We start from the raw sequence: 26,787 nt of genomic DNA on the forward strand, positions 1-26,787 counted from the left end.
TTCACATTCTTAACCTTCAGTTAATGTGTACTTAATGAATTAGCCTTGTGTTCAAACTTCTGGTAACTGCTGTGACAAATATAGAACATAAGACCTCTGGGCCTGTTCTCAAGGAAGTTAAATCCTCAACTTGGAAATGAGATTTATGAAATAGTAGGCAAAGGATTTGAAATAGCATGCAATTTGGTGACAAATTCAATGTTGAAGATAATGAATTTTGTAGGAATTAAGGCAAGAGGACAACCATTGGCTGTTGAAGTAATCAGAGGGGACTCATGTCAGAGTTGGGAACAGAGCTAATTATTTTAGCAAAGACACAGTAGAAGGCTTCTCTCATGGAGGGCAGGGAGAAGCACAATGTGATCTGAAAATATGTGATGGAATCAGAAAAGCTCACATGTTCTTTCTTTGTGGATATTTCAGAACCTCGTGTAGTGAGGGTTCAGGAAGGTGAGACTGCCAACTTTACAGTCCTCAGAAATGGATCTATTGATGTGACTTGCACAGTCCAGTATGCTACCATGGATGGGAAGGCTACTGCAAGAGAGAGAGATTTTGTTCCTGTTGAAAAAGGAGAAATGCTCATTTTTGAGATTGGAAATAGAGAGCAGAGCATATCCGTATTTGTTAATGAAGATGGTATCCCGGAAACAGATGAGCCTTTTTATATCACCCTCTTTAATTCAACAGGTAAGTAAATTATACTTTTTTATGGCAGATCTGCCACAGTGCTTTAATAAGATGAAATTAAGCACTACTGTCCAATAATGGGAACAAGCAGGGCCTAACTATATTTTTACTGTTCAAGGGCAAAATTACTTTCTTGAGAAATGGGGTGAGAAATATGTGTTGAACATTTAACATATTCAGTATACTTGATGGCATCCTTTTTAACCTTCTCTTTACAATATGGCACAAATAGAAAATTCTGATATACAAGGAAGTGAATTCTTACTGCTTAAAGTAACAGGCCTTGGGAATGTGGCTTCCCTAGGCATTGCTTAGTCACCCAGCCACTTAAGGGATGGGTATCCTGTAGCATTTTCCTTGGAGCAGGGTGCTGGCACACTTGGTTGGGAAGCTTAATTCTGTAGGCAGCTAACCTCAACTGTTTGATAATTCTCTGGAACCATGGCCAAAATGAATGACAGTTTGCAAGGGAAAAAGATGTGCTTGTCCTTCTTCTCCATACTATAAATGAAACAGGATGTTTTGACCCCAGTCTTTGGGATTTGAGAATGTTTGGGCTCTTTCGTCTGTAAATTGGAAAGGCCTATAGCTTCTTTTGATATTTCTTTTTTTTCCCCCTTGAACCTTTTGAGAGTAAGTTAAAGATATGATGTCCCATCACCCTGAATACAATAGTGTGTGTTCTCCCACAGAGATGCCCTCGTGAGCTCTAATGTTTGCATCAGGTCGCTGTGGTGCCCTACCTGCCACCCCCAGTGGATTGCCAACATTGTGTTCCACCTTGTGCCTTTTGGACTGAAAGATTTAGAAAGAGAAAGAGGAAGGAAAGAGATCTCTTAATTACTGTTTTAGCTGTGTTTTTCATTCTCCGTATCTGTTTGACCTTCTTGATTGCTGTCTCTCTTTCTATTCCCCTTCTTCTTTTTCTCCTTTTGTTTTTCTCTGCCTCTCATTTTTCACATGGCTTAACTAAGAAAACACACAAAAAAGTTAAAACTAAAAACTATTATCTTGTGAGGAAAATTTGACTTTGTAGGAAAAAGCCACAAGGACATGGCCGGCGCGGTGGCTAATACCTGTAATCCCAGCACTTTGGGAGGCCGAGGCGGGGGGATCACGAGGTCAAGAGATCGGGACTATCGTGGCCAACATGGTGAAACCCTGTCTCTACTAAAAATACAAAAAAAAAAAAATTAGCTAGGTGTGGTGGGACATGCCTGTAGTCCCAGCTGCTCAGGAGGCTGAGACAGGAGAATTCCTTAAAACTGGAAAATGGAAATTGCAGTGAGCCAGGATCGCGCCATTGCACTCCAGTCTGGCGATAGAGCGAGACGCCGTCTCAAAAAAAAAAAAAAAAAAAAAAAAAGCCACAAGGGCAATTTCACAGTTGCAAAAAACATCTTCAGATCTTATGTAGACTAAAAATATTTGGTGAATCCAATCATTGTTGTAAAATTTAAATGAAAGGAATTGCTACAGATAAAAATAATTTTAGCACTTTGGGAGGCCGAGGCGGGTGGATCACGAGTTCAAGAGATCGAGACGATCCTGGTCAACATGGTGAAACCCCGTCTCTACTAAAAATACAAAAAATTAGCTGGGCACGGTGGCGCGTGCCTGTAATCCCAGCTACTCAGGAGGCTGAGGCAGGAGAATTGCCTGAACCCGGGAGGCGGAAGTTGCGGTGAGCCGAGATCACGCCATTGCACTCCAGCCTGGGTAACAAGAGCGAAACTCCGTCTCAAATAATAATAATAATAATAATAATAATTTTAGTGAAGTAAAAGTGGAAAACAAAGTTTTACTGTGAAGTATAGAAAAGTGATGATGGAGTGACAATATCTTAATAGAATTTACTCTAGAAATAAATTCTTGATGACATTTATTAGTGTGATTCTGGTAAAAATTTTTATCTCAAAAAAGTCACTGTGGTTAAACTATCATTAGGAAAAAAAATGCCAATGTGGTTAAATAATGAATGAAACATTCTGAACCTCTTGTAAAGAGTATGGAAATTGACTTTTTTTTTTTTTGAGACGGAATCTCACTCTGTCACCCAGGCTGGAGTGCAGTGATGTGATCTCAGCTCACTGCAACCTCTGCCTCCCAGGTTCAATTCCTGCCTCAGCCTCCTGAGTAGCTGAGACTATTGGCTGGCACCACCAAACCTGGCTAATGTTTGTATTTTTAGTAGAGACAGGGTTTCAACATGTTGGCTAGGCTGGCCTAGAACTCTTGACCTCAAGCAATCTGCCTGCCTGGGCCTCCCAGAGTGCTGGGATTACAGGCGTGAGTCATTATGCCCAGCTGGAAATTGGCTCTTGAAAAAGAGTTTAGTTAGTTTATTTTGTGAAATGAGTCATTGCAGAAATATATATATGTGTATGTATATATATATGTGTGTGTGTGTGTGTATATATATGTATATGTGTGTGTGTATGTGTGTGTGTGTGTGTGTGTATATATATATATTTATATAAACATTTGATTTTGAGAGAAAGAGAGAGGGAGAACACAAGATGTGACTGGGTTATTTGCCTGAGGTATGTGTGTTACCTATACTGCTGCTGCATTTGACTTTAATATTTTTTCAGAAATTATGGCATTTGAGAATCCAATTACTTTAGAAGAAGGCTCAGATGACAAAAATCTCTAGAACTTGTAATAGCTCTTTTCCTCTTCTTCTTTCCTCCATTATGATGTGGAAACATTAAGGACTTGTGGGACCCATGATGGGACTCTGTAGAGGCAGCATCTCTGACATGACCTAGTGCTGGCAGTGGCTGTTTAGCCTGATACTTATTATTTAGAGCATATGCTCTGATATTGAATCAAAGGATGTGGCCATCCTTCAAGCCCTTGTTAAATACTCCCAGTTCATCTTGCAGAGAAACAATGAATTTTCAGCACCATCTGGGACATGTTGTATTACAAATGCACATGATAATAGAACCCTGCCAAAATTAGGTTTTATTATTTTTATTAGATTTTATTATATGCTCTTTATTTATTGTCAGCATTTTCTACACAATGATTTACTATTTTTATGTCTTTTTTCCATTGAATTTTCAAGTGAAGTTGAGTACAGTTATATATTTGTATAATTTTTTTTGATGAGCTGGTTTACTATATATAATTTGTTTCTATAATTTTAGCTGTAGGTGTTGTATACATCTAATTTTGAAAGTGTTAGTTGCATCAATTCATCAATAAATAAATTTTGTGCACCAGTTACTGAGCATCTATTTTTTTCAGGGCATGGAATTGAATAAGAATCATTGGTCCAAGGACCGTATAGTAAAATTGTGTGTGTATGTCTGTATGTATATGTGTGTCCCAGTATAATATGATCATTATGATGATAGACTGACAAAGAGCAAAGTGCCATAAGAGCACACTGGAGGGGCGCTTTGCTTAATTTGGGGATTCAAGGAATAATTCCTGGAAGACTTGTTGCTTGAGGTGGGTTTTCAGGAGTGATAAGTTAGGTGAGTGAAGATGGGAAGGACTTGCTCCCCTATGCAACAGCTGGAGTAAAGATGAAGAGATAAGGACCTCAGGGAAGTAGCAGTGCCAACATGCTGTGCAAAGAACTGGAGTAGAAAGGAAGCAAGCTCAAAACCGTGGTGATTGCTTTGTTCTATGTACAACCAGATCAAACTTTGCTGCCCAAAGGCAGAGATGTAAAGGGGAATGCTCAGGCCAGTGATTCCAGTGAACATGGACGGTAGTATTTTTATGTTATCGGGTAATCCTTTATTATTTTTATGAAATAAAAGAATATCCTTCAAAAATTTGAAATTAGAAGAAATTATATTTTTGATTTCTAATTAAGCTATTGAAGCTATATTCCTATTTGAAGAAAAGTGAGTTTTTCAATAAAATAGTTCGTTTGTAACTAAAAAACAAAATAGGAGCTATTTTATCTTGAATTTATGTAGCCATCTCTCTCTCTCTGTATGTATGTTTTTATATATGTGTGTGTACATAAACATCTTGGAAATATCGAGCAGTATTTTGCATTTGTATGACCTACAGTGAGGAATTCTTGCTAAAAATTTGAACCGAATTATAAACTTTAATTAAAAAATATATATTTAATAGTAAGTTAGCTACTCTCTGTTATTTTGACTTTTCTATTTTTAATTTAGGTGATACAGTAGTATATCAATATGGAGTAGCTACAGTAATAATTGAAGCTAATGATGACCCAAATGGCATTTTTTCTTTGGAGCCCATAGACAAAGCAGTGGAAGAAGGAAAGACTAATGCATTTTGGTAAGCATATTTAGAGAAGGCAAATTTAAAATTGAATGAAATAAAATAAAACCATTAAGTATGTGAAAAACTGAAATATTGTTAATCCTTCAAAATTTAATAATTTAAGAATTGAGTAATTTCAAAGTTGGCTGTCTGAATGAGTGGTAAACTTTGTTTATGCTGTTGCCACTTATCTTAAAAAAAAAAAATTCAGCTGGCAAGCAGAAATTATTCTCCCCACCTCCCTCATTCAAACTTCAATCCTTCATGAGACTGAGAAGCTTCAATTATCCAAGATCTTTAGGAATTCTTCTCTCAGATGATGTGTGACTACTCCCACCCTGTACTTTGCTTTTGGAAAACTTTTGACAACTGTCATGTAGTATTTTGTGATGGAGCATGGAAGTTATCTTTCAGTTTGGATTTCGAAGACAAGACTTTTAAGACTGCTTCTCTTTATTAACGTTCTACCTCATTCTTCTCTTCCCATGACATTCTTCATAGTTTGCTTAGTAGAACTAGCTGGCTTGTTTATTGAAAGATGATAGATAGTAAAAATATGTTTCCTTGATAACACAGGAAGCTCTCATTAGACAGTAAGATCCGCTACTTATAAATTTTCTTTAATTTATTTCATAGGATTTTGAGGCACCGAGGATGCTTTGGTGGTGTTTCTGTGTCTTGGCAGCTCTTTCAGAATGGTTCCGCTTTGCAGCCTGGACAGGAGTTCTATGAAACTTCAGGAGCTGTTAACTTCATGGAGGGAGAAGAAACAAAACCGATCATTCTCCATGCTTTTCCAGATGAAATTCCCGAATTCAATGAATTTTATATTTTAAAACTTGTAAACATTTCAGGTACTGTGTTTTTCCGTGTCTTATTTTATTTCCATGTCTTATTTATACTAAATTTTATATTTTATACTTGAATAATTAAAGCCGTATACAAAATGCAATTGGTGAAGTATTTGTGTCATGACTATCTGATTTGAAATGTCAAAATACCCTTCTTGATTCAAGTGTTATTCTTTTTTTTTTTTTAATTGCATTTTAGGTTTTGGGGTACATGTGAAGAACATGCAAGATTGTTGCATAGGTGCAGACGTGGCAGTGTGATTTGCTGCCTTCCTCCCCTTCACCTATATCTGGCATTTCTCTCCATGCTATCTCTCCCCAACTCCCCACCCCCCACTGTCCCTCCCCTATTTCCCCCTCAACAGACCCCAGTGTGTAATGCTCCCCTCCCTGTGTCCATGTGTTCTAATTGTTCAACACCCGCCTATGAGTGAGAACATGCGGTGTTTGATTTTGTGTTCTTGTGTCAGTTTGCTGAGAATGATGGTTTCCAGGCTCATCCATGTCCCTACAAAGGACGCGAACTCATCGTTTTTGATGACTGCATAATATTCCATGGTGTATATGTGCCACATTTTCCCTGTCCAGTCTATCATCAAGTGTTATTCTTAACATTCACTTTTTTGATATCTTAGTTTAGTTCAGTTTTAGGGATGGAGGCCTACATCCATCCTCTAACTTGCAAATAGACTTTCTGCACACCAAGTATAGTGTCTTCAATAAGACATTAATGGAAGATAGGAGATAAAGATTCATGGAAGCTTAAAGCTTGATCTTTGTGTCATAATTTAAGCAATGAATTTTTGCATCACTTTTGGTTTTAAGCACAGAATCAAACCTTTCTTGTTCATATGCTCTTCTCAGGCTTGACTGATTATCAATAAAATTATGCTGAACTAATATTATTTTATTTCCTGCCCCTAAAATGTGGTGAAAGCCAGTGGTGACACTATTGTTCATTGATAATGAGTAAATCACTTAACCAGAAGTTTGTCTGCTAAACAAATTCTGTTTTCCTCACATTATACTAGGAAGTACTTGAAATTCTAGCTCCTCACTAATAAATTTTCTTGTTACAGGTGGATCCCCAGGTCCTGGGGGCCAACTAGCAGAAACCAACCTCCATGTGACAGTAATGATTCCATTCAATGATGATCCCTTTGGAGTTTTCATCTTGGATTCAGAGTGTTTAGAGAGAGAAGTGGCAGAAGATGTCCTGTCTGAAGATGATATGTCTTATATTACCAACTTCACCATTTTGAGGCAACAGGGTGTGTTTGGTGACGTACGACTGGGCTGGGAAATACTGTCCAGTGAGTTCCCTGCTGGTTTGCCACCAATGATAGATTTTTTACTGGTTGGAATTTTCCCCACCAGTGTGCATTTGCAACAGCACATGCGGCGTCACCATAGTGGAACAGATGCTTTGTACTTCAGCGGACTAGAGGGTGCATTTGGGACTGTTAGTCCAAAATACCATCTCTCCAGGAATAATACAATTGCCAACTTTACATTCTCAGCTTGGGTAATGCCCAATGCCAATACGAATGGATTCATTATAGCAAAGGATGATGGTAATGGAAGCATCTACTACGGGGTAAAAATTCAAACAAATGAATCCCATGTGACACTTTCCCTTCATTATAAAACTTTGGGTTTCAATGCTACATACATTGCCAAGACAACAGTCATGAAATATTTAGAAGAAAGTATTTGGCTTCATCTACTAATTATCCTGGATGATGGTATAATCGAATTCTACCTGGATGGACATGCAATGCCCAGGGGAATCAAGAGTCTGAAAGGAGAAGCCATTACTGATGGTGAGGGTCATCATCACAGTTAAGACGCTGAAATTTAAAGTGTCTTAAAATTTTTCATTAAAATTTAGATTAAAAAAATGCTAACATGTATTTGAAACTCACTTATGCAATGGTTTAATTTCTTTAATCAAAACTGTATGCCTGCCAAAATCATGATAAATTCTGTGCTGAGTGTTGCAGAAATGAATCAGACAGTTTTGGACTTGAAGAACCTGGAATAAGCACTAGCAGAGAGATGTGTAATATATCATGATGATACCTTGTAGGAAGAAAGGAAAAAAATGAAAGAGGAACATTTGTCCTTCTGTAGATAGTAGGAGGGATGGGGAGTGATATTCCTGGCAGAGGAATGAACAAAGGAATAGAAATGTGAAACAGCATGTTGTATCTGGGGAGCTGCTGCTAGTTCAATATTGCTGGAGGTAGAGGATGGTGGGCATGAGGTTGAAAAGAAAGCAGGAGAGAAAAATCACATCACAGTGAAAAGAGATTATGGGTTTATATGATCAGGAGGTAACTTGGTGAATTCTGTGGAGTTCTTTAAAGAGATTATCTTTTTTTGTCTTTAAACTAGATAATATACTGATTCCTCAAGAAGCACGTTTGTGTGTGCGTGCACACAAATACTGGTTATCCGCATTATAGTCACCATTCCCTCTCAGCCCCTCTATCCTATGATTTCAGTCTTTTTTATATTTAGTGGAAGATAGAGTAGAGCTTATATGGCTATAGCTTAATAGAGTGTTTTCCTCTGAACCTCTTACATTAGTTATTTGGTTGTATTTTTTCCCAGAGGGGAAAAGAAAAAAATAGGCCAAAGAAATATGCACATATCTACCAATTTCAATCCCATGGATCGTGCTTACAGCACTCTGTGGTATTATTTAATTTTTGGCTGTGTGAATAACAGACACCTACAAGTATCCTTGATTCTTTTGGTGATGGTAGTGTTGGTGGAATGAGAATGGAAGAGATTGGGGGAAGTGGGAACTGGTGTTTTTTTCTCTGGCTTACTGCAAAGAACTTATTATTTTTGTGATTTGTAACTTGGAAAGATAAGTTTAACTATATATAAAGTTATTAAACTGTAGTGCACTTCATATTATAAAAATATATAAGTATATATATTATAAATATACAGATAAATGAAATTTTTAAAACTTAAATTCATCAGCTTCAGTACTCGTGTAATCATCCCCCAAATCAAGAAACAGAGTATTCCAGAAGCCACCTTTGACTCCTCTCCAGTTGCTAACTCACCACCCTGCCTACCTGCTATTGGCATGTTTAAGAGCATAAGATTTGCTTTTCCTATTTTAAAATTTATGTAAATATAACTCAACAATATGTACACTTGAGGCTCTGGCTTTTGCTCAGTATTATTTGTGAAGTTCCTCCAAATTTTTGCCTGTTGTAGATATTTCGTGCTCATTACCATATAGAATTCTCTTATGTAACTGTAACATTATTTATTAGTGCTACTTTTAATTTCTGTTTGGGTTGTTTTCAGGTCTATTATATATAGTACTATATATATAATATTATATATATTATATATGGATACTCTTATACATGTTTTTTGATGACCATATACCTGCCATATGCATTTCCATTGAGCACATTCCTGGGGATGGAATTGCTGAATGACAGTGTGTACAAATACTCAGTTTTAGCAGATAATGCCTAACAGTTTTCTAAAATAGTTGAACTAATTATACTCTCACCTCTAGTGTATGAGAGTTCCACTTCATTAATGCTTAGCTTTTTCCATCTTTACTTTTGGTAGACTTGTAGTGGTATCTCACAGTATCAAAGAAGGTGTATTTAAAAGAAATAATTCTGTGTTTAAAACAGAAAAATTGTAATTTGGACATATAAAACAAAAATAGAAATTATTTACAATAAAAAAATTTGCAATCATTACAAAAATCTGTTACAGTCATTCAGAGATAGCTACTATAAACATTAAGCATACTGTTAATATTTTCATATATACACACTACATACATATTTCAATATTTTTCTTCTTTATTGTCAAAATAATACATGTATATTCCATGACATTTGAAAAGTGTAGATTAAGATGCAGAGTGAAAGTTACCATATTCCCTCCATGAACCACTGTAACATATTGGTATTTTTATAACTTTTATTTTGAATGATTTAGCATTGTAACTTAAGTAGTTAACACTATAAGTAGAGAAATAATGATCACATTTGTTCAAGTGAATTAGTCATAGAAGCAAAGTGCTTAGAATTCTCAAATTTATATAGGATTTTATATTTATAAGGCATTTCCATACATTACCTAATTTGTACTTCATAATAATTTAATATATTAAATAGAGGTCAGAGTCAGTAAATAAATTTGCTAGCATTGCACAGACCAGTAATAAAGGAACCAAGACTTGAACATAAGCCTTTAACCTCTAGGTCAGTATTTCTCTTAACATATCATAGAAACAAAACTAAAGGAGATGTGATCATTTCTATATCCTTGACTCTAGATAGTATGCTAACAGTGAGACCTATGAAATGGTTTTGTGAGAATCAGGGGAACGTACATCATTACAGTTGCCAGATAATTCAATAGGAGAGACAACATCATAGGATTTCCCAAACAATCTGGAGCTTCAGTGAAAAAGTGGTTTTCTGGTTTTCTGGGCAGAAAGGTGGTCTCTGGAGTTGGTATGGGAGCAGTCATGACAATAACACGCCAGATACTTGTGACTACCCTGAAAGAACCATCTGGGTGAAGATTTGTGAAACAGCCTTCACTGAGGCTATTGACAAGAAAATTGCTTTTACTTTTTTCCAGAATTTCTGTCAAGATCTCATCTTACCTAAAGATCTTACTTAAATATCTTAGTTGAGTTATTAGAGAAGGAACAAGTAAAGAAAGGAGAACTAGTGAAATCATGAAAAGGGTTGTTATTGAGATACAGTGACACGGTTGGGCTGCATGTTATTATTTTTTTAAAAAGTCCTCAAGTCTTAACATATAATGTTTCTGAGAAGAACTACTTCTATTTCTACATCTATTCTATTAGTTATTTGGATAAAGAGATATATTTGGCTGGTAGAAATACTTTTTATGAATTCTCACAACTTAAACTGAGTGTGTGCCTAACACATCAAGCCTTGAAGATCCTCCCATCTAAGCACTTTGGGAGGATCACTTGAGGCCAGGAGTTTGAGACCAGCCTGGGCAGCATAGCAAGACCTCATCTCTACAAAAAAAATAAATTAGCCAAGCATGGCAGCGCACTCCTGTAGTGACATCCTCGCTACTTGTTAGTCTGAGGTGGTTGGATTGCTTGGGCTTAGGAGTTTGAGGTCCTAGTGAGCTACTATCGTGCCATTGCACTTTAGCCTGGGTAAAAGAGCAAGATCTTATCTCTAAAGTAAATTTAAAAAGTGAATTACTTAATTAAAAATTGTGATGAAATTGAATAATTCCATTTTTAAATGTGCAAGAGTAAAATTTAAAATATCATAGAATAAATTTCTATCCAAATACACACATGCACATACATACATGTATACATTTGTATGTATGTGTGTGTATGTATATGTTCAGATGCTTTTTTGTCTAGACATGTTGACAGACTGATAGAAGTTACTTTTAAGGATATCATCTAATTTGAAGATAGTTACCAATTCCTTTAGTACAAAATATCATAAATCCTAGTGATTGTGGATTTCTTTTTAAAAATCATAAAAGGAGATAATATCCAATTCATTGTATACTAGTTATGTAAAAGTTTTATTTATCCAAAAATATCTTTCAGTAAAATTGGCTTACTTTCTGAATCACACTTACAATTTAGGACACGACAGTTGAAGATATTGTAGCATTTAAACTTGTCTCTAATTTCAGGTCCTGGAATACTGAGAATTGGAGCAGGGATAAATGGCAGTGACAGATTTACAGGTCTGATGCAGGATGTGAGGTCCTATGAGCGGAAACTGACGCTTGAAGAAATTTATGAACTTCATGCCATGCCTGCAAAAAGTGATTTACACCCCATTTCTGGATATCTGGAGTTCAGACAGGGAGAAACTAACAAATCATTCATTATTTCTGCAAGAGATGACAATGAGGAGGAAGGAGAAGAATTATTCATTCTTAAACTAGTCTCTGTATATGGAGGAGCTCGTATTTCTGAAGAAAATACTACTGCAAGATTAACAATACAAAAAAGTGACAATGCAAATGGCTTGTTTGGTTTCACAGGAGCTTGTATACCAGAGGTAAGTAGTGAGCTTGGAGAATTTTGGAGTTTAAAGAATTCATTGTAAGCGGATTTGTTTGGGACTCAGCTTTCTTTCATTTGGTAAGATTGCTTGAGCATCTACTCCAACTCCAGAAGTATGCTAGGGCCAGTGATTGCAAATATAAATTATAAAATTCTTACTTTTATGAGCTCACCCTTTGAATCAACTAAAGGAGCTGATAGAAGTAATAAGTTAGCAAATGAAACTAGCAATTTGCTTTAAAGTTAATGCTCTTCAAAGAATGCATGTTTATACTCTACATATTTACTTTTGGCTACTATTTTGGATACCATTAAAGTGAATGAAATAATATATATTGAAAGCTTGTATGAATAATTGTATTTGCAACTTTATTAAAATATGATTTTTTTGAGGTTTTATTTTTCCACATGTGAAACGTGCTTGAGTAGCTAGTTTCTTCCATGTTGGGTGTAAATGCCCTTCTTATCAACCTTCTTGGCCAGCTTAATTCATTAGGCTGTCTTACTGTCCTTATCAGTTCTTTCCATGTTTTCAAAGATTCGTAATCGTCTTAGTTTCCTGTTCAGTAATGTGAGAGCTCATGAAACTACTTCCCAGGTGTTGTGTGTGACAGCAAGAGCTCGATGGCCATGAAAGGATGCCAAGGATGCAAAGTGTTTCCCTTTGCAAGTTGATTCTAATTGGTTTAGAAGGGTGTATAGGTAAATTGAAATGATGTTTAAAAAATGGATGAGTAGAGTTTGAAAAAAAATCTAGGTCATAGACTCATTGTAGCTTAAATTGGAATGCCTGGCTCTCTGGAGTGTCTTTATTGCCATGTTAGCCCTTTGGTTTGGTGACAGTCATAAGAGATCTTCAAATAATGTGGTCTTTTTTTTTTTTTTTACATCAGAAATAGAATATCCTAGACTAGCAATAACAAATGTCATACAAATCTACAACTTGAAAAAAGATATTTATCTATAGAAGATAATACCTTTAAATATGTATTCAGCTATCAAATAACTTTTACATATTTCATTTTATGTTCCTTTCTGATAATCCATAATATAGGTGCAATAGGTATTATTACTTTCTCCTCTTTCTTGGATTAGAAACTGAGGTTTAGAGGCCTGAGAAAATGAGTAACGCAAGTTGAATGAAATGAAACAAGATCAAATTCAGTACCTGATTAAGAGTTTGACAGTTACTAGTGCTTAATGAATATTAGCTTTCCTCTTTTTTTGCCCCTAAGATATAATGGGAAGAAGTGGAATTTGAACCCATGTCTTGAGACTACTAACCTGTTGTCTCTCCTCCTATGTCTTTAATTTTATCATCTCTATTTTTAAAAAGACAGATAGGTTTCATCAAGTTGTAAGTACCATGTTTAAAGTCAGGTTCCCTTCAGTTCCCTTCAAGACCTGGCCCCTGCCTATGACTCTGACCTGATCTTGTGTTACTCTCCCCTTTGGTTAGTCTGCTTCCAGCCAACTTGCCTTGCTTCCTTTTCAGTGACTTGCTGGCCTCTGTATTTGGAGAGCTCTTTTTTTTAGATCTTCATATTTAGTCATTCAAGTCTCAGATCCAAAGACAGGTCCTTAGTGAAGTAACGGATCCCCTTCTCCCAACTTGCCACTCTCCATTTCCCTAGTTTCTTTTGTAGCAGTGTTCACACTTTTAAATTCCCTTTGTTATTTAGAAGTCTTCTTATTTACTGGCTATCACCTTCCATCACAATAATGAAAGAGCTGTTAATGGTTCATTACCGTATTGGTAACACTAAGAATGGAGCATAGCAGGTATTCAGGAAACTTTTGTTGGAACTTATGAATATATTTTAATATCCAGACATGAAAAGTCATATAGCAATTCAGATATCACATACATTTAGATTCAATTATACTACATAAACAACTGCACTGAAAAAAACAAAACAACATATAACACATTTTAAAACCTGCTTAAAATGAGGAATTGTTTTTTGAGTGTTTCTCTAGTTTCCATTATAGTTAATACTTAATGCTGCCTTGTTTCCCAAGCTCCATGGATAAATTGTGCTTGTTGGTTTAGCTCCACCTAGTTACCAACTTTGCCTCTTCCTGAAAATCTCTGAACTTGAAAAAAGCCAGTCAAGACTTTGATCTCAGAAGATAGAACTTTGCTACATAGGCCACAGAATCTAAATTAGTAGAACTGCTGGAAAGAAAAAGAAAACATGATTGATTATTTTCCAAGATTATCTGGGAGATTAATAGAATGTATCTGTATTGGAAAGAGAAATGTTTAAATGGTTAATATAGGAAAACTGTTGTTAAGTCTAAAAGATTAAACATTGAAATTTGGTTGCCAGGAAGATTACAGAATTTTCATGTCTGAAAATGTTAATAGTGGTAACACAGAATTTCTACTTTCATCTTGATATGATCTAAAGATGAGAATCTTCAAATATTTTTACTATCATTATCATAATCATCAATATTTATTGATTACTTAAGTCATTCTCAAAGTGTGGCTTATGGATCCCTGGGGTTTGCTGAGATTTTTTTCAGAGGGTCTGCAAGACCAAACCTAATTTAATAAAAATACTGAGATATTGGCCAGGCACAGTGGCTCACACCTGTAATCCCAGTACTTTGGGAGCCCAAGGTGGGTGGATCTTGAGGTCAGGAGATCGAGACCATCCTGGCCGACATGGTGAAACCCCATCTCTACTAAAATACAAAAAACCTGTGGGGCATGGTGGTGTGTGCCTGTAGTCCCAGCTACTTGGTATGCTGAGGCAGAGGAATTCCTTGAACCCAGGCGGCGGGGGTTGCAGTGAGCCGAGATCATGCCACTGCACTCCAGCCTGGTGACAGAGCAAGACTCTGTCTCAAAACAAACAAACACACAAAAAAACCGCTGAGATATTTTTGCCTTTTTCATGAGATTTGTACTACAAAAACAATGGTGGCCAAAACTGCTAGCTGCTAGCATCTTTGCACACATCAAAGTAGTGGCACCAAATGGTACCAGTTATCATTTACCACCACATACCCATAGTTTAAAAGGTGCTAATTTCAGATAATGTCTTTGATGAAGCAGACATTATCAAAGACAGATAATGTCTTTGATGAATACTTGTGTTTTAAATATTTTGTCACAAATGAGAAGCACAAATGAAGTACTTATGCCCAATTACCAAAATATGATAGTTGTCTTGAAGAAAAGTGCTTGTGCAGACTTTTAGTTGTGCGTTGAACTAGTTGCTGTTTTCGTAGCACACCATTTTTACTTGAAAAAAATGACCGACAACTTGACTTTATTGAGACTTGAGTATTTAGCAGACATTTTCATGAAAATGAATAGAGTAAGCCAGCGATTGCAAGGAAAATGTAGTTCTTGCTGATGATAAAAGTTCAATCTTTAAATGAAACTTCGGATTTTGAAATAAAAAATAAGCTTGTTTCCCAGTGCGTAAAGACTTTTCATATAAGATTGATAGTGTTATTAACCAGTATGATTATGTTGTATAATGTGTGTCAACATTTTGAAGATCTGTACAACTCAGTAACTAATATTTTTCAAGTAATCAATGCATATTGTGGCAAATCATGCCTGGTTAAAAGACTGTTTCAAAGTACAAGGTAGACTAGTGGATTTTAAAGTACTAGAGTATGCTTCCACATTGCAACTAAATGCTAGGAAATTGCCACTTGTCAAATTTTGGATTTTGGTATAATATCAAAGAAAAATACCCATAATTATCTGAAAAGACTAATAAAACCCTCTTCCTTTTTTTTGTTACACACACACACACACACACACACACACACAAATATATATAAGGCTGGATTTTCTTTATACACTTTAACCAAAGTAAAAGATAGAAACAGACAAATTGATTGCAAGAGGAGATAGGAGAATCCAGCTGTCTTCTATTAAGCCAGACATTCAGGAGACTTGTAAGAAGATAAAACAATGCTCCCTTATCACTAACTTATTTTCATTTTGATAACTGTAATTTTTCATAAAAATATGTTGTTTATGTTAGCATGTAATGGGGTTGTTATTGATGTCTTAAAATGAGTTATCAATATTTAATTTAAAAAATTTTTCATTTGTAATATGGAAAATATCAGCAGATTTTAATGTCATTAACAGAAAACTCTTTGGGGTTCTCAATAATTTCGATGTGTAGAGGGGTCCTGAAACTAAAACATTTGAGAACTGCTGATTTACTCTATGCTTGTAATTATCTTCAGAGTTTAAATTTTATGATTAACTTGCTTCATTTTAAGAAATAAAGACCACAGCTACTTCCACAGATTCTTCTCCATTATGTTGTTGCAATGACATTGACAAACTTAAAAAAAAATCCTTCAAAATTTCTAAATGCAATAGAGACCCTATAAGACTTCTGGGCTGGGCATGGTGGCTCGAGCCTATAATCCCAACACTTCGGGAGGCTGGGGTGGGAGGATCTTTTGAGCCTAGGAGTTTGAGAACAGCCTAGGCAACATAGTGAGACCCCCGGGTCTATTACAAATTGAAATAAGTTAAAAAATTTTAAAATAGGCCTTCTGAGTTATGTTATGCTTTTACCTTTTTCATAGATTCATATGACATAAAGTAATCTTAAGGTTAAAATGATAGCATAATGACATCTTAAACAAATATGTAGACTATGACGTACCCTGATATTTGGCATATGGAAAGAGAAGGTAATTATTCTGTCATTTGTTTCCTACCCACTGGGTACACTGTGTCCTGGCAAAGAACAGGATGTTAGGATGTTAGGTGATGATTATTATGGATGTTAGGAGCAGGTGCTTAATAAACTATAATTGAAAGAATGAATAAAACCTGTGAAGCAGTTGAGGGTCCTGATGAGTCATGCCAGGTAGTGCTTTGGATTCCAAGTGGGATCTGTATTGAACAGAAGATGAATTTTGTTAGATCTATAGCCTAGTAACCACATTCTCATGTTTCTTCCCCGTAGTTTGTTATTCTGTGTACTTCCTATGTTATTTTCTCTCTGCCGTATTTTAGCACTGTTTTTATGTGTCCTGCCAAATTGTATACCACATAATTATAAATTAATGAGATTGCTTTCATAGTGATTAATATAACTTACTAGTCTTATTATTTTATTTTTATAACTAATACTTGCATTTATTTTATATTTATAAACTATGGCTTGAGAGTCAATTAAAGACAATTTGAGAAGATCTTTGTAAAAATAAGAGTATCATTTCAACTTGGACTGTGCTTGTTTTTGAGTGCCTACCATATGCTATGTGAATAGATTCCTTTAGATATAAGTGATATTGGTATAATGCAGTATCACCAATCATCACCCAAGCATGAAACAAAATTAAAAATTAATTGGATTTGTAGCTTTAATTTTCTGTTTCAATAGAGAAGGCCAATTCATCATTTAGAATACTGCATTATTTTTTCCAAGAAAATATATTTCAAAAACTCTTCTTACTATTTCTGTTTATTATTACTGTTCTTATGATCTGAATATTTGGCAAATTCCTGACTTAAAAGAGGAGACGGTAGTGAGTCCTATTGTTTCTAGTGAGAAACCGTGTGGGGATGGTTTGATGATTATTATGGATGTTAGGGCCCTTCATATACTGGTCTAAATGTTTGTTTGTATCCTAATTCTAAACTCAATTAGATGAATATTTTAATATTAGAAAAAAGGTTTAGATATTTTCTATGTCTTATGCATTTCTTTATTAATATTTATATACTGGAGTCCAGCATTTCTAAAAGTGCTGCCCTTGTGTGACCTTGTCAGAAATATGTAATACATATTACTGGGCATAATTCCTAACTTGAGACCCGATACCTCCGGATTATAATCCCTGGCTGGGGGAGAGGGGAAGTTTAAGCTGAATTAGAAAATTTTTTTAAATGAAAGTTTTCATATATAGAGTATACATAAAAATAAAGATAAAGGAATGTGTCCCAGTGTACTCATCACCTAGCTTCAATAATTATCAGCCTTTTGGCAATATTGTTTAATCATTTTTGGCTAAAGTACTTTTTAAGGCAAACCTCAGGCATTATGTTATTTCTCTGCAAATTCAAAAGTATTAAAGGTGGATTTGCACTGAGCATCCTAGTGTTTTTTTTAATGGACTCTTGATGTTCGAAAGCTCATAACTTACAAAGTTTACTTTATTGAACAAAATATTAATTCATTAAATTTTCTATAATAGTTGATATATAGCATATAACTATACATATTTTTATTAGATACAAATAGTGATTTTTTTTAAACTTAAAATATTCAGGAAGCTATAGGTTTTGATGAAGGTTTTAGTAAATACAGTATACGTAATTAAGTTTTCCCTGTGACTTTTGCAAACAAAATCCTCGTCTTAGTCCTAAATGCTGTGTGGTAATGCTGATGGACTTGATAAAAATTTAAGTTTGTAAAAGGAGCCATCATACATTTCTGAGTTCAACATTTACATATTAAGATTAATGGTTTATTAATTTAACTCACGAGATGTTATGATCCCCATTTTTAGAAGAGACTGCAAATGCTTGATAAGTGGTAGAATGAGGAAGCTCAGGACTATTCGGCCTTATAGCTGCACTCTTTCCACCACGCGTTTGCTCATGTACCATTCTGCTAGCCTGAAAATCCTAATGTAGGTCCCTAAGTGGAAATTAAATCCGATGTTGTATTGATACTTGGGTCTCAAGCTGCGTCCTCCTTTTCTGTCCAACATCTTAAGGTTGGAGTGCCCCACCTTGAGGAGGGTCAGTTCTGCCATGACATGATGGATGGATTCTTAAAAATCATCACGCTGTGCCAGATGAGTAATGAGAAACACAGAGCTTATGGAAAAGATGGGGTTAGGAGAACACTGCTCAAGAACTTGATCATCAACGCTTAAAAAAAATAAGGACCAGATTCAAATGTTTTACATATTAAATATTTAATACTTACAAACCACAATAAGTATGGCATATTATCTTGAAAAAACCTTAAGTTTTCTGGTAGAAGTGGGCATCAGAAGGATTGCAGCTTGTGTGTTATTGTGAAGTGATAGAATGAGCATTATCTAAAATTGGAGGAAAATTTATAACACTAGATGTAGTTAAGTGTGGCTGGTAACAGGTGTTGAACTGAGTAGCTGGTAGTTGTTTGAGGCATGTGTTTGAGGTATGTGGCTTGTTTCAGGTGGATATGATTTTCTGTGTTCACAAAGTTTCTTGTGAATGAAGTATCACTTAAAAGCAAATGCAAGTTGAAGCTGTATTCAAATTGTTCCCTATATTATCAATGGTGTTGGAACAATTTCATTCTTTCAAAATGGGTTATAGCAGAATTAAATGTACTTGGTCCTCTTCTCTCCATCTATACTTTCCTGTTGTTACAACCAGTTTTCAAATACCATTTGTATAATTATATATTCATTCACCAATTTCATATGGCTTTAAATACCATTTATATATTGATAACTTCCAAATTTATGATGTCAATCTCATCCTTTCTCTAAAATTCCAGACCCATTTTTTTAGTTACAACTTGACACATTTCTAGGATATTCATTTCATAGACATTTCAAGCTGGACATATTTTAAACCTTTTGATTCTTACCCAAAACCTGTGACTGACTTGATACAGGAGGAAAGTCAAGCCTGCTTCATGAATTCCTGGGCTTCATATGTTGCTTCTTGCTCTAAGTGGGCTATTGCCTCTCTAGTGCCCTAACCAGAGGTGTTTCTGAAGGGCAGAGGGCAGAGCTGTAAACTGTCCTCTTAGCCATTCATCTTCTGTGGATGGAGAAATGGCCTGAAGTATGAAGCTACATTCAACCCTGAGCAGTGCTCATGGTGTAGCTGATTGGCCAGGGGCTTGGAATATCGAGACTAGAGACAAAGACATTTGGGGAGGAGTCATGTGAGTAGATTACCAGGAGTCAACACTGAGTATGAGGGGGTGTTTCCCAAAAGGTTCTTAACAACCATGAAATTAGAGTGAGAAATTGGATCTAGCAACTGATCTAGCAACTGGTGGCTACTGACTGTCCAAACAGCAAACAGCAGAGATCAAAGCTAAGCACTTCCCAATTAAACATTTACTAATACATTGATCCCAACCAAACTTTATCACTCCACAGGAAACTGCAATTCATTCTTACTGAAAATGATACTTTAGCCTCCTAATACATCCTAATACAAACACCATCATCTGAAGGCATAAAGAATGCCAGCTTTAACCACATGGAGAACTGCATCACATGACCTCAAAGGGACTAATTTGAAGGAGGTGAAGCAATGGGTACATAGTCATAGTACTAATTCACTGGCCTCACTTTATACCACATCACCTGAAGTAGCTGGCCTCATACAATTGAATGGCCTGTTGAAGACCCAGCCACAGTGTCGGCTTAAGAGCAACTTCTTGTAAGGTTGAAGTGTCCCCCAGGATGCAGTGTGTCCATTCAATGGCTGGTATCTGTTTCTGTGTCCCCAATAACTAGAATACACAGACTAAGGAAGCAGGAGGTAGAAGTGTGACAGATCCCTGTCTCTACTACTTTTAGTGACCTATTGCCTGAATTTGTTTCCCACTTTAGGCTCCACTGGACTAGAAGTTCTTGTTCTGGTGGTGGAGCTGGGGGAAGAGTGTGCTTGCTAGAACACATGCTGAGGGCACCACTGACCTACCAGCAGGTTGTTTTGGGGCTCTCATGCCCATGGACCAGCAGACAAATAAGAGTTAGAATGTTGCCCCAGGTGTACTTGATCCTGTTTATCATGAGAACGGGTTGCTGCTGCTCAGTGAAACTCAGAGGATTTGTTGGAACATACCCTGGTGACTCCACACTCATTGATAACTTTTGACTATTGACAGTTTGTAGACAAATCCCAAATCTGTCCTCTCTAAAATGTCAGCACCATGCTGATAAAAGATGCTTATGGTTCATATGAAAAATACAGAATGGCATTCTATATATTAAAACTTGTATTGTTATCTGTATTCATTTTGGTTCTTTTTGCTCCCAATTATGTATTTGCTAATGTAAAAATAAAATTGAATTGAGAGACTGCGAATTTGACAGTATGAAGGCCTTACTTTAGATGATATTCCAACGGCTTCCACCATAGAGTTTTTTTTTTTTTTTTTTTTTTTTTTTGAGACGGAGTCTCGCTCTTGTTACCCAGGCTGGAGTGCAATGGCGCGATCTCGGCTCACCGCAACCTCCGCCTCCTGGGTTCAGGCAATTCTCCTGCCTCAGCCTCCTGAGTAGCTGGGATTACAGGCACGCGCCACCGTGCCCAGCTAATTTTTTTGTATTAGTAGAGACGGGGTTTCACAATGTTGACCAGGATGGTCTCGATCTCTCGACCTCGTGATCCACCCGCCTCGGCCTCCCAAAGTGCTGGGATTACAGGCTTGAGCCACCGCGCCCGGCCCCACCATAGAGTTTTTAAGGATTATCTTAAAGTGTTTAGATAAAAAATTTTCCACTTGAAAAAAATATATCTAGGTTTATATGGTAAAAATACCAACAAGTATATTGAGCATGGCATAAGATACCCTCTTTGATCTGACTGTTGTTCCCACACTAGGCATCTCTCAAGGCTCTCCCCATTTGGCACTTCATGTCCCCCCCCCCGCCAAAATGATAACTACCAAATATACTATATTGCTTCTTATGTCTATGCCTAGAAAGTTCTCTCTAATATAATGTTCCAACCTCTACCCCTAACCCACACCTCTATTTGGTCTGTCTGTGCTGAGCCCATTTTAAAAGTGCAAGTTTGTCTTTCTCTTTGGAATTAAACTAATACAGAGAAAGGATTATGCATTAAAAAATATTTTGCAACAATAGCATATAGAATAAATGAATTACTTGTGCAGTTAAGAGATTATAATTCTTTTCGTTTTATTTATCTCTACAAAGGAATGGGAGAAAATGAATGTAAATATTTCTTAGCACTCAGGGTTTATCTGGGGGATTGCAGAGGCCTCTTTAGTCCCTTTTAGACAGGTAGAAAGTTGTAGAATTAAGTTCATGGTAAAAAGAGTTCATGAAAGCATTGTAATTTTGTCACTGATTTGAATTGCTATGCTCCTATTAATAATTTACATTCAATTTCAGATTGCAGAGGAGGGATCAACCATTTCTTGTGTGGTTGAGAGAACCAGAGGAGCTCTGGATTATGTGCATGTTTTTTACACCATCTCACAGATTGAAACTGATGGCATTAATTACCTTGTTGATGACTTTGCTAATGCCAGTGGAACTATCACATTCCTTCCTTGGCAGAGATCAGAGGTAAACCCTGTTTTGTTCATTTGAAAGCCTCCTGGAAAGCTTTTCTTGATGTGTTCATTCTGTAATTTCTTTGCAGCTTCTTTTGAGCAATTTAAAATATTTAGGAAGTTAGGTATACATTATGGTATGAAATATTTTTATATTTATGTGAAAGAAAAGTTAAGAATTTTGAATAATCTATGTTTCTGTTTTGTTTGTTAATCCCAATGTAATAAAAATGGTATAACTAACAGGTATATATCTTTGGGTTTTTGTTATTACTGATGCAATGGTAAACCACAGAATTCTTAATGGTAGTCTTCTAATCAGCCAGTGCGAAATTCTTATAACTATAATCTTATTTTATTGACATTAAGCTTGCAGAAATGAGTTTTTAAAATGTATTTCAAGAGTACAAATGACCTCAGTTTCAAAAAAAACTTTCCATGAACCAGTCACATGTTTGAATAGATGCTCCATAAATAAATGACACTTTCTATAAGTGAGATTGGTATGAGGCTTTCTTCTATATCAAAATATGTAAGTATTGATCATGTTGGAATATGCGTATCAGTATAATTTTTATAGTAAAATATAAATCACTTATATCATCAAGGATACATAGCAAATTGAGTTAAGGTTTGTACATAATAGTAAGTAATTTTTAGGACACTTTTTAGGGATTTAGAAGTTAATCGGATTTAAAAAATTGAGGGAAGGGTTAAAATATTAAGATCTAAAGAATAAAGCTAAGGAAGAGTGATCAAATTTCTATAATTTGGTGAAATAAGGAAACAAATAGTTTACAACAAAATTCTTTGATACTAGTCTTCAGACAGGCCGATGATAAAGGTTTAACTAGTACTTTACCATTGTTTTATAAATTAAATTTATATACATTTTGAAAGAAATAAGAGCTAATCAAATTTGGTAATTAAAACAGTTATCAATGTTTCAGTTAAGTATTATATAAAATATTTTGACTGGACATGGTGGTGTGCACCTGTAGGGTAAGCCACTTGGGAGGCTGAGGTGGAAAGATAGCCTGGGTATGGGAGGTTGAGGCTGCAGTGAGCCGTGATCATACCACTGCACTCCAACCTGGGCAACAGAGCCAGACCTCGTCTCAAATATATATATTTGATTACCTAATTTAGCAATTTCTTTTTCCCTTAGTTCATGAATTATATGATTTGGGTAGTACATGACATTTTTGCACTTCTCTGAGCACATCAGCTGTATTATATATTATTCCTTTTTTTAATTTTTTTTTTTTATTTTTCATGCTGCTGATAAAATTACTTCTTAATTTAAAATATGATTAAAATGTACATTAAAAACAAAATTTAAGTTTTAACTCAGATCTATTGAATCAAAATCTCTGTAAAAAGTACACTAAAAAAAAAAAAAAGCTCTCCAGATGCTTTTAGGACCAATGATTAGTATTTTGGAGACTGTATTTGGATTTAGACTTTGTTTTCAGACAGTCACTCTCCTTTCTGGGAGAAACCCGGAAGTCACCATTACTCCTCTCTTATTTCTTACTCTCTATGTCAAGTGCCTCATCAGGCCTGCATCTTCTCTCTCTAGACAAATCTCAAATCTATCAATTTTTCCTTATCTCTTTTGTTACTGTATTAGTTCAGAATTTTATCATTTTGGGTCAGTCATCTCCTAACTCATCCTCATGCATCCTTTTTCGTTTTTCACTCTCTGTTTATTCTGCCATGGTACTTGTTCTAAAACAGAATTCTCATTTTGTCAGTCCTCTGCTTATGATTCTTCAATTTATCTCCACTTTCTATGGAATGAAGTCCAGGTGTTTTATGATAGCATTAAAGATCCCTATGATTTGACTCTGGATTATTCATTCAGCCTCATGTTTTCCTCCTGCCTTGTGATCTGATTGCAGTTCCCTGTATGCCATATTCTTTCATGTCCCCATCTTTTTGTCAGTATTGTGTCTTTTGTTTGGAATGTCCTTTCCCATTATTATTTACAACTGTAACTGATCCATTAGAACTTGCTTCGAACATGTCTGCTGTAAAACCTTTACCAGGTAGAGTTAGTTTCTTCATCACTTTATTTTGTACAGAACTCTATCATGACATTTTCGCATTGCATTTTAAGTGATTTTCTATAGATCTGACCCCTATGATAGATTGGGTACTGGGGCAATATCTAACCCCAGCATACTGCATATGTCAAATGTGTTTGTTTAATTAATAAAGAAATGAGAAATTGTTTTTAACTTTAAATTTTGAGTTTAATTTTGTAGAGCATGGCTGAGTTATTCCTATTCCTTTTATAATGTTTTTTGGATTGATTGCTTGTGCCGGACTCCTAAGGCCTGTTATGAATCTTATTTTCTAAAATACTGCTTCTGAGCATGTCAGCCTCTCCTTAGGCAGGCACTAGACACAGATACTTTGCCCTTGCGTCTTATCCTATTACATCTCATCATAGAACATGCAGTTTCTTAATTGGGAAATCTCTACCTGAGGTTTGTAATACCATGGTCTTTGGTACAAAAAATACGTGATACTATATTGATAAGTCAACATATTATATATGATGTGATACTGATCCATGTATAGGCTACTATTAGAAAATGCTACTGCTCAGCACCTGCCTTAGTCTGTTGGGATTGCTATAACAACATACCTTAGACTGGGTAACTTATAAACAACAGAAAGTTATTGCTCACAGTTTTGGAGGCTGGGAAGTCTGAGAGCAGGGTACCTGTAGATTCTGTGTCTGGTGAGGGCTCACTCTGCTTCACAAATATGGTGCATTCTCAATATGCCTTCATCACAGTGGAAGGGGTGAACAAGCTCCCTCAACACTAATTCCATTCATGAGGTCTCTGTCCTCAAGGCCTCATCACCTCTCGAAAACCCCACCTTTTAATTCCACCACTTTGGTGATTAGATTTTAACATAGGAATTTGAGGGGCAGGGGGACAAGACATTCAGACTATAGCAGCCCATTATTTTAAAGGAATTAATCTGTATCCCATTATTTTTAAGGAATATATCCCATTATTTTAAAGGAATTAATCTGTTCAGACTTCCCTTTCTCTATCTATGTCTGTATACACACACACATACAATATTTTAATGTTTAAATTTATGCAGAAATAAGCCTTAAGTGGTAACTTCATTTAAGTATAATCTAATTATCTTTTGAATTTTCTTCTGGTAGTCATTTCTAAATGCCTCACTGCTTAGTGCCTCTGGATATTTATATTTATAGGTTCTGAATATATATGTTCTTGATGATGATATTCCTGAACTAAATGAGTATTTCCGTGTGACATTGGTCTCTGCAATTCCTGGAGATGGGAAGCTAGGCTCAACTCCTACCAGTGGTGCAAGCATAGATCCTGAAAAGGAAACGACCGATATCACCATCAAAGCTAGTGATCATCCATATGGTAACCTCCTCCTTTTGCAAGAAAAATCCTCTCTTCTCTGGGTGTACTTAGTTTTGTTAAGAACTTCTTAAGGCACTTTTTGCAAATGATGGAAGTAGAATGCCTTCAGACCCCCTAATTTCTACACTCTTTAGCTTGTATGCTGGCGTTTTGAGGGACATTGTTTGTGAGAGAAAATATAAAGATCAGTTTCCAAAGTTCAATAATATATTTTGAAAAGCTTTTTCAGGATTATTTAAAATGGAAAAAGGCATTTCTGTTTATAGCTATCAAATTTCTTTAATTTAATATTTGTCCTATGGTGATTTGATAACATCTAAGTAATTGAAATACTTTGTAATATATATTTTATTAAGCTTCAAGAAGTGAATATATCACTATTAATTTCTTTTTGTCTTATGCTAAATAGTGACAATTTTCTCGATTAGGAAACTGTCACAAATGTCTGTCCTAGTAAGTTGGGAATGTTTTCTGTATTGCAAAACAATATTTCTTCTATGGGAATGAATCAAGAACATCTGTTAAAAGGTTTGGTAGAAATCTTGAGAGGCTCTTCACCTTTAGTTTTCATACTTAGGTTTTTTTTATTTGTTTAAGTGTTGCATCTCCTTTAAGGTTTCATTTATCCTGCTCTACTATACGTTCTAGAATGATTTCTGGAGATTCTAATATAATATGAGTAAATGTTAGAAACTATGTATTTTAAAACTCTATCAGTATTCCTGCTATTGATGCTGCTGTGGGAAGAAAAGCTTTCTTTGAGTAAAGACAAAGAAAATAAACAATTTAACTTTTATTATTCTAAAAGCTTATAAACATAGTCTGTGTCAAAAGCATGTTAATTAAATCTTTGCTAAAATCTTTTCTAAATAAAGGCCCTCAGAATCTTGGCCTGGTAATCAAAATAATTGTGTAGGATCGCTTTAATTGAATAAGAAATCCTTGCACAGATCATTGGGAGAGCACCCTGGCCCCTTTGTCTTCACTAGGCTTGCTGCAGTTCTCCACAGGGCTGCCTCCTCAGCCCGAGGACGCAATGACCTTGCCGGCAAGCAGCATTCCACACATTACTGTGCAGGAGGAAGATGGAGAAGTCAGGTTATTGGTCATCCGTGCACAGGGACTCCTGGGAAGAGTGACTGCGGAATTTAGAACAGTGTCCTTGACAGCATTCAGTCCTGAGGACTACCAGGTAATTCACTCAG

At 35.8% G+C, this 26,787-nt stretch overlaps 1 protein-coding gene across 1 annotated transcript in view; it reads left to right on the forward strand.

The window, feature by feature from the left end:
* Positions 1-26,787, forward strand: part of ADGRV1 (adhesion G protein-coupled receptor V1) — a 556,842-nt gene that overhangs the window by 73,511 nt on the left and 456,544 nt on the right. The window contains exons 17-24 of the mRNA XM_064376126.1: positions 424-690; positions 4,842-4,968; positions 5,590-5,807; positions 6,884-7,627; positions 11,508-11,881; positions 21,991-22,167; positions 25,402-25,582; positions 26,572-26,774. Of these exons, the coding sequence (XP_064232196.1) occupies positions 424-690; positions 4,842-4,968; positions 5,590-5,807; positions 6,884-7,627; positions 11,508-11,881; positions 21,991-22,167; positions 25,402-25,582; positions 26,572-26,774 (2,291 nt within the window). The remainder of the gene's footprint in view (positions 1-423; positions 691-4,841; positions 4,969-5,589; positions 5,808-6,883; positions 7,628-11,507; positions 11,882-21,990; positions 22,168-25,401; positions 25,583-26,571; positions 26,775-26,787) is intronic.

The sequence above is a fragment of the Aotus nancymaae genome, unplaced genomic scaffold (assembly GCF_030222135.1).
Source record: "Aotus nancymaae isolate 86718 unplaced genomic scaffold, 86718_ANA_hifiasm-v0.15.2.pri h1tg000014l, whole genome shotgun sequence".
Lineage (NCBI taxonomy): Eukaryota > Metazoa > Chordata > Mammalia > Primates > Aotidae > Aotus > Aotus nancymaae.